Here is a 7,229-nt window from a genome sequence, read left to right on the forward strand (position 1 = left end):
CTTTAGTCCTGGTTTGTGTTACCAACCGGGACTAAATTAAGGTCCCCCAGCCCCCGGTGCAGGCTCGTGCCACGTGGTGGGCCTTTGGTCCCGGCCTTCCCGGGTCATGTTGAACCGGGACTAAAGGGGGAACCTTTAGTCCCCACCCTTTAGTGCAGGAAATTAGACAATTTGGAATGAGTACTCCACACTTGAGCAGTGACGAGGGATGATTAGAGATTAGATTGTCAAATAATTCAGAAATTTGAAAATCAGAAAAAAAATTCAATTTTTTTCCAAAAAAATTCTTTACCAACCGGGACTAAAGGTCCCTCAGTCCCCAGCGCGGACTCGTGCCACGTGGTGGGCCTTTGGTCCTGGGTCGTGTTGAACCAGAACTAGGGGGCCCTTTAGTGCCGGTTGCAGAACCGAGACTAAAGGTCCTTCCGAACCTGGACTAAAGCCGGATACTGCACTAGTGGTTGCAGGACTCCGAGTTGGGGAGGGGGTCGATTCAAAGGAAGAAGACCACTCAGCAAAGACAGAGGATAAGGCCTGCTCGGATGGGCATGCGTGTCGATTGTTCAAGGCAGCCAGCGAAAACGTGGGATCAGCGGGGCGAGGACAATTGTTTTCCATCCTTATATAAAATATCATATAAATACAGAACTAAAAGCATAATACCTTGTTGGTTTTACTTGATTACAAAACAAAATATCGTTATTTTCTAGCAATATCTTTAGCAAATTTTAAACATATTAAGCAGTGCAAGATATTATCGGAAACATTATTAGTAACGACATGTCAAAAAAAGGTTACAATATACCCCTAAAAATAATTACATTAACAGAATGAAATGCACTTGGAATGAAAGCCGTACGTTTGAAAACCGAGTGCTAGTGGTGAAGAAAGAAAGAAAGAAAGAAAAAAAGCATGTGGCTTGCGCCTCTCCCTCGCATGCCGCCGTCTTCCTCTCCTCTCCGGTCTCCTCCGCCATTTCCAACACGGCCACCCTCCCCTCCCTCTCTCTCTCTCTCTCTCTCTCTCTCTCTCTCTCTCTCTCTCTCTCTCACGAGGAGGAAAGAACAACAAGCTAGGCAGCGGCGGCGAGGATGCCGGACACGACGGACGACGTGGCGGAGGGGATATCGTTCCAGGCGTTCGAGGACGACTGCCGCCTGCTCGGCAGCCTCCTCCACGAGGTGCTCCTCCGCGAGCTCGGCCCGGGCTTCGTCAAGCTCTTCGAGCGCATCCGCATCCTCGCCCAGGTACCCATGCATGCACGCTCGCTCCCTCATCGAACAAATGCCTCAATGCATGTTGTCGCGTGGATGGCTGAAATGCCGGGCCGATCGGCCGGCCCTGCATGATGCAGAGCGCCATGACGATGCGCGGCGCGGAGATGGAGGACACGGCGACGGTGGTGGAGCGGCAGCTGGAGGCGGAGCTGTCGGCCATGTCACTCGAGGACTCGCTCTCCCTCGCCCGCGCTTTCGCGCACCACCTCAACCTCATGGGCATCGCCGAGAGGCACCACAGGTACGTACGTACGTACCCAGCTGCACCAACACATATGCATTCTCCTGCGATTTAAAATATCTGACAAAGATAGAATTAATCTCTGTACAGACAAATTCAGAAATGCACAGGTGCTAATGCTAATAAGAACATAGCTGCAGAAATACGTACAAAATAATTTCGACATATATATGCATGTTGCAAACTCATGGTATAGTTTGTTCCTTTCTGATCGATAATCTGAAATAATATCTTCACCTAATTTGCCACACGAAAATCTACAGTGAAAGATCTAGTTTTGTGCTGAACAAATGTTTTTATCTTCCGTATACAGGGTCCGCAAATCACGTAGTGAAGTGCATCTCTCAAAATCATGTCACGATATTTTCGACAAGTTGATCAAAGGCGGCGTTCCTCCAGAACAACTCTATGACACTGTCTGCAAACAGGTGCTTGTGTTAATAATGTAGCGCACATTTCCTGGCATGGCGATCCCACCAAGCTTAGCTGATGCTTGATATTTTCTTTACCCGCTGTGCAGGGGGTTGAAATCGTTCTGACGGCGCATCCGACTCAAATAAATCGTCGAACCTTGCAATACAAGCACCTTAGAATAGCCGTCAGTTAATCTGTGATTTCTTCTTTTGATCTCACTGTTTCTTGTGTTCTAACTTCTAATGACTGATGGGACTGTGCTGCAGCATCTTTTGGAGTTCAACGGACGGCGTGATCTTAACTATGAGGATAGAGAGATGCTAATAGAAGACCTGGTATGCTTGAGAGGTTTTGATACATTTTTTTTCCATTAAAATACTCTGTTTTGCTGATCTGTCCTCAGTTCCTTCTGACTCTGATTACCATGCAGGTAAGGGAAATCACAGCATTATGGCAGACAGATGAGTTGAGGCGCCATAAACCTACACCAGTTGATGAAGCTAGGGCTGGTAATTAAGAAAATTAAGGCTTCTGGCTTTCCGGTTTGTCCATGCATGATACTATAAATGATTTCAAAAATAATTTCTTGACTCTCGCAGGCCTTCATATTGTGGAACAATCTCTCTGGAAATCAATACCACGCTATCTTCGTCGTGTCAGCAATGCTCTAAAGAAGGTTGCGACAACAATTACTCCGATTTGATGAATTTAACTTCTGTTTCACTCCCTGGAGCAATTTTAAATCTTTCTTTTTAACACTATGCATATAGCATACTGGCAAGCCTCTTCCACTAACCTGCACACCAATCAAATTTGGTTCATGGATGGGTGGCGACCGAGACGGGAATCCTAATGTCACATCAAAAGTAAGCTTACTGGTTTGATGATGCTTATTCACTAGTCTTGCTTGCGTTTAACTGTGTATATGGTCGATGTTTTTTTCTTCTTCCTTTTTCCTTCCGTATTAGAGGGGTTGTACTTGATTGAAACAATTGTCATTTCCATGTGCAGGTGACTCGGGATGTTTCCTTGATGGCCCGTTGGATGGCAATTGACCTGTACATCCGACAACTAGACAGTCTCAGCTTTGAGTTATCCATCAAGAAATGTAGCGATAAGCTTGCAACCTTAGCCAATGAAATCTTGCTCAAAGGTTAATTGTTTCATGATTATCCACCCAAGTTTTCCAATCTTTGTTAATGATCAAAGACTATTACCAGAGGCTGCTTTGGTATGGCCAAATTATGGCACTGTCGGAAATGCTTAGTTAGTTTGAAGATCACGCCTCCTTGGTGTAATAGGAATAGCCAATATGTATATGTCTTACACCAATATCACCTGTAAAGCACATATTTCAGATCATATTTTTGATTTATGTTGATAATTCGAGTGGATTTCTCAGACTCAGAGTCGACATCCGAAGAGAAGAAGGCCAATCCTTGGACCAAAACAGGACCAGAAAACAACTTAAAACGACCGCCTAGGATGGGGATGCCTGCTCAGCTTCCTTCTGGTGCTGATCTTCCATCATTGACAGGTAGAACCTCTGTCATGTGATCTGCTCAACTTAAAACTTTATGTGCTGCTGCATCAGATACGATCATTTCACTTTAAGTTCACAATTTTTTGGTCTATATTAACACCTGAATTTCTTGTTCCAAAATCTATGTAAAATTTGCAGTGGCAGTTGTTAGTCGTGTCTTAGTTTATATCTTCACCCTAATTTTCTAATCTAGGACTTGTATCTGATGCAGAATGCAGTGATAGAGAATCACAATTCAGAATAGTAAAACTTCCATGCAACCCGAAACATCAGGTTTGAACTATTCTTTTTTTTACCCCGAAACGTAGAACAATTGTTCTACAGTAATTTTCATTAATAGTTTAAATATGTACAAAAGGAAAAGAAAAATAAATTACAGGCAGACTACCCAATTCCTGTTTTCTCTAACATGGGAAAAAAGTTAATCACTAAGAACTATGGTAAGAGGGAAATCATCAGGTTTGAACTATTCCAATGTCTCATATCATAGCTCGTGGGATAACATTCTGGCTTCCCCAAAGTGCATTGTTCACATCTGGTGCAATATGTATAAACATGTATGTTGGGAACTGTTATTATGAAACTAGAGAATACCCGTTGCTGCGGGAATTGGTTGATGAAAGTTTGGGTTGATAACATAAGTACCGTGGATTATGCATGTATAAACATGTATGTTGGGAACTGGTATTATATTATGAAATGTGGTGAAAACATAAGTGCCATGGATTATGGCTGCATCGCGTCACCCAGATTGAATAACCGTAGTTAGCAAGCATTAGCCTGGATGCCGGGATACACAGGTGTCATTGTAATCCTAATTTTTTTTGTCCACTAATTCTTTGCTTGTCTTCTCCAGGGAATCCAAATTCCAACAGAAAGAAGTGAGGAGAGTCACAGTCCAGTGCAGTCTCCTGGTCGTCGTCCAGCATCATCACATATGAGTCGAACTCCAAGTGGTAGTCAACTAAGGAAAATGTTGTTCACAGAATCTAAGATAGGCCGGTCAAGCTTCCGAAAGCTTCTAGAGCCAAGCCTATCAGATAAACCAGGAATTACGCCATACAGGATTGTCCTTGGTAATGTGAAAGAAAAGGTCAGAAGCAAGCTTCTTTTATTAAACTTCTTCCAAGCATAAGTGAATTTAGGATTGTTTGAGTGTCAATTTGGTCTTGTACTGATATGTTTTCAGTATTAAATCCAGCCCAACGCTAAGAAAAATATCAATGGGTGGAGATTAGTAGGGTCAAAATTGCTACTAGGTAGAGAGATACTCCCTCCGTAAACAAATATAAGAGTGTTTCAATCACTAAAGTAGTGATCTAAACGCTCTTACATTTGTTTACAGAGGGAGTACTTCCTATGTCATCTCATCTCTAGCATAAGTTCAGTCTGACTCTTATATACAAACGCACCTTTCTGCATGGTTTATGTTCAAACACTTTGAAACTTGCCTGATTGAAAATCTGACACGAGAGATGCCCGCTGCTCCTGGTGGAGAGGTTATATACTTATATACTCTCAGCTTTGATAGCAACGTACTATTTGAATCTCAATCAGAACCAGCAGTTCTTGCTAGGTGTAAACGAGACGAACACTATTTTTTTTTACAGAATTAAACGTTCATCTTTGACTACCTTTATTGTATATTTCTGTTTTCAGATGATGAAGACACGAAGACGGCTTGAGCATCTTCTTGAGGATCTACCATGTGACTCTGATCCTGCAGAATATTATGAAACACCGGATCAACTTTTAGAGCCGTTGCTCTTGTGCTATGACTCACTGGTAAGTCTTCATTAACAACTACTGCCTTCAGATCTTTGGGTTTGTCATTCTACAGTAAATATTTTTTGGGCATGCCAATGACCCTCAATATTGCATGAAAATCAATTTTGTAGAAAAAAGCGCAAACCTTTATTGCTATATCAATTCAAACTGTTAAGAAACCTATACTCTGTTATATCATTTATCACACGATCTGTCTTTTGTACTGAGTCGCAACGTGTGCTTCAATTATTTTGTGAAGCAATCATGTGGATCTAGCATTCTTGCCGATGGCCGGCTAGCCGATCTTATACGAAGGGTTGCAACCTTTGGTATGGTGCTAATGAAGCTCGACGTCCGCCAGGTATCTATTACAATTGTTATTACTGCTACTTGTGATTTCTCAGATGTAATTGTGCCTAATATGTAATATTGGCTCCCAAAAAGCATAGGTAAAATTCAGTCATGAATAAAAACTACATATTTACTGCTTCAGGAATCAGGCCGGCACACAGAAGCGCTTGACGCCATTACGTCTTACTTGGATCTTGGCGTTTATAGTGAGTGGGATGAGGAGAAGAAGCTGGATTTCTTGACTAGGGAGCTGAAAGGGAAGCGCCCTCTAGTTCCCCCATACATAGAGGTAATTTGTCGCATATACATAAATCAAATATTCACATATAATTGATCGGTTACGGTGTAAATAAAGGGAGCGAAAGATAACCTTTGCCTAGTTCAGAAGATTTACATCTGTGTCTTTCCCTTCCTGTCTTTTAGGTTAATGCTGATGTGAAAGAAGTTCTGGACACCTTCCGCGTTGCTGCAGAACTCGGGAGCGACTCGCTTGGAGCATATGTGATTTCAATGGCCTCCAATGTATGATGAGACACCACTTCTGTTATCAACTAATGAAGCAAACATGAATATTCAGTTACCTTTTTATCTTCTGCAATTTAAGAGTTCTGAGTTCTGACTGAATCTCACCTGAGCTTACCTCGTGGAGTCATATGTAGCACTCATATCCCAGATCACAAACTGTATTTGGTTGGCACCGGTTCTGATTTGCAGGTGTTTGTACTTCCTTTCAGGCCAGTGATGTCCTCGCTGTCGAGTTGTTGCAGAAGGACGCGAGGCTAACAGTTAGTGGGGATCTCGGAAGGGAATGTCCCGGTGGAACGTAAGCATGATTACCTATGCATGATATAAGTTCTAAATTTCACATGAATTTCTTGTCATGTCCAATCCACAGCTCTATGATCAAATCAACTGATGAACCTGAAAGCATCTCTATGAGTGATCAATTTAACAGTAAACCTAGAACCTGAAATCAGCTGACTACACCCCTACCAATTGGTTACATTAGCAGAGAGGCTGATTGAAGGAAAGAATAAATATTTAAAATCAATGTCTGTTCTGTGGTGAACACGCAGGTTAAGAGTTGTTCCCTTGTTCGAGACGGTGAAGGATCTTCGAGAAGCCGGTTCGGCGATCAGGAAGTTGCTGGCCATTGACTGGTACAGGGAGCATATCATCAAGAACCACAACGGCCACCAAGAGGTAGAAATAGAATGCTTCTATTGGCTGGCGTTAATCTTCATCTCGGCCAATTATCTGAACAATGTTGCTACATCTCAGTCGACTAAGACTTGGTTATGTCTCAGTCGATGTTATATTCATGAGATCTTACATTAAGATCCATGCAAATCTTTTTCTTCAGTTTTTCTTTTATATTTCTTATTATTACATTCTATGCCACTTGAGACGTGGTTTTATCTAAAACAGTACTCTGTCTGAATGTTGCAGGTCATGGTGGGCTACTCTGATTCTGGCAAGGACGCCGGCCGTTTCACGGCGGCGTGGGAGCTGTACAAGGCGCAGGAGGACGTGGTGGCGGCGTGCAACGAGCACGGCATCAAGGTGACGCTCTTCCACGGCCGCGGCGGGAGCATCGGGCGCGGCGGTGGGCCGACGTACCTGGCCATCCAGTCGC

General features: G+C 43.0%; 1 protein-coding gene across 1 annotated transcript in view; it reads left to right on the forward strand.

Moving 5' to 3' along the window:
- The first annotated feature begins 1,005 nt into the window (after positions 1-1,005).
- LOC123064236 (phosphoenolpyruvate carboxylase 4) overlaps positions 1,006-7,229 on the forward strand; it is a 7,572-nt gene continuing 1,348 nt past the window's right edge. Inside the window, exons 1-19 of the mRNA XM_044487760.1 lie at positions 1,006-1,247; positions 1,355-1,518; positions 1,832-1,946; positions 2,039-2,116; positions 2,199-2,267; positions 2,363-2,441; positions 2,532-2,608; positions 2,703-2,798; positions 2,944-3,085; positions 3,335-3,469; positions 3,687-3,748; positions 4,332-4,568; positions 5,135-5,260; positions 5,502-5,603; positions 5,736-5,882; positions 6,017-6,115; positions 6,328-6,416; positions 6,670-6,796; positions 7,043-7,227. Coding sequence (XP_044343695.1) covers positions 1,092-1,247; positions 1,355-1,518; positions 1,832-1,946; positions 2,039-2,116; positions 2,199-2,267; positions 2,363-2,441; positions 2,532-2,608; positions 2,703-2,798; positions 2,944-3,085; positions 3,335-3,469; positions 3,687-3,748; positions 4,332-4,568; positions 5,135-5,260; positions 5,502-5,603; positions 5,736-5,882; positions 6,017-6,115; positions 6,328-6,416; positions 6,670-6,796; positions 7,043-7,227 — 2,285 coding nt within the window. The 5' untranslated portion in view covers positions 1,006-1,091. The remainder of the gene's footprint in view (positions 1,248-1,354; positions 1,519-1,831; positions 1,947-2,038; positions 2,117-2,198; positions 2,268-2,362; positions 2,442-2,531; positions 2,609-2,702; positions 2,799-2,943; positions 3,086-3,334; positions 3,470-3,686; positions 3,749-4,331; positions 4,569-5,134; positions 5,261-5,501; positions 5,604-5,735; positions 5,883-6,016; positions 6,116-6,327; positions 6,417-6,669; positions 6,797-7,042; positions 7,228-7,229) is intronic.

This window comes from Triticum aestivum, chromosome 3B (assembly GCF_018294505.1).
Source record: "Triticum aestivum cultivar Chinese Spring chromosome 3B, IWGSC CS RefSeq v2.1, whole genome shotgun sequence".
NCBI classification, from domain to species: Eukaryota; Viridiplantae; Streptophyta; class Magnoliopsida; order Poales; family Poaceae; genus Triticum; species Triticum aestivum.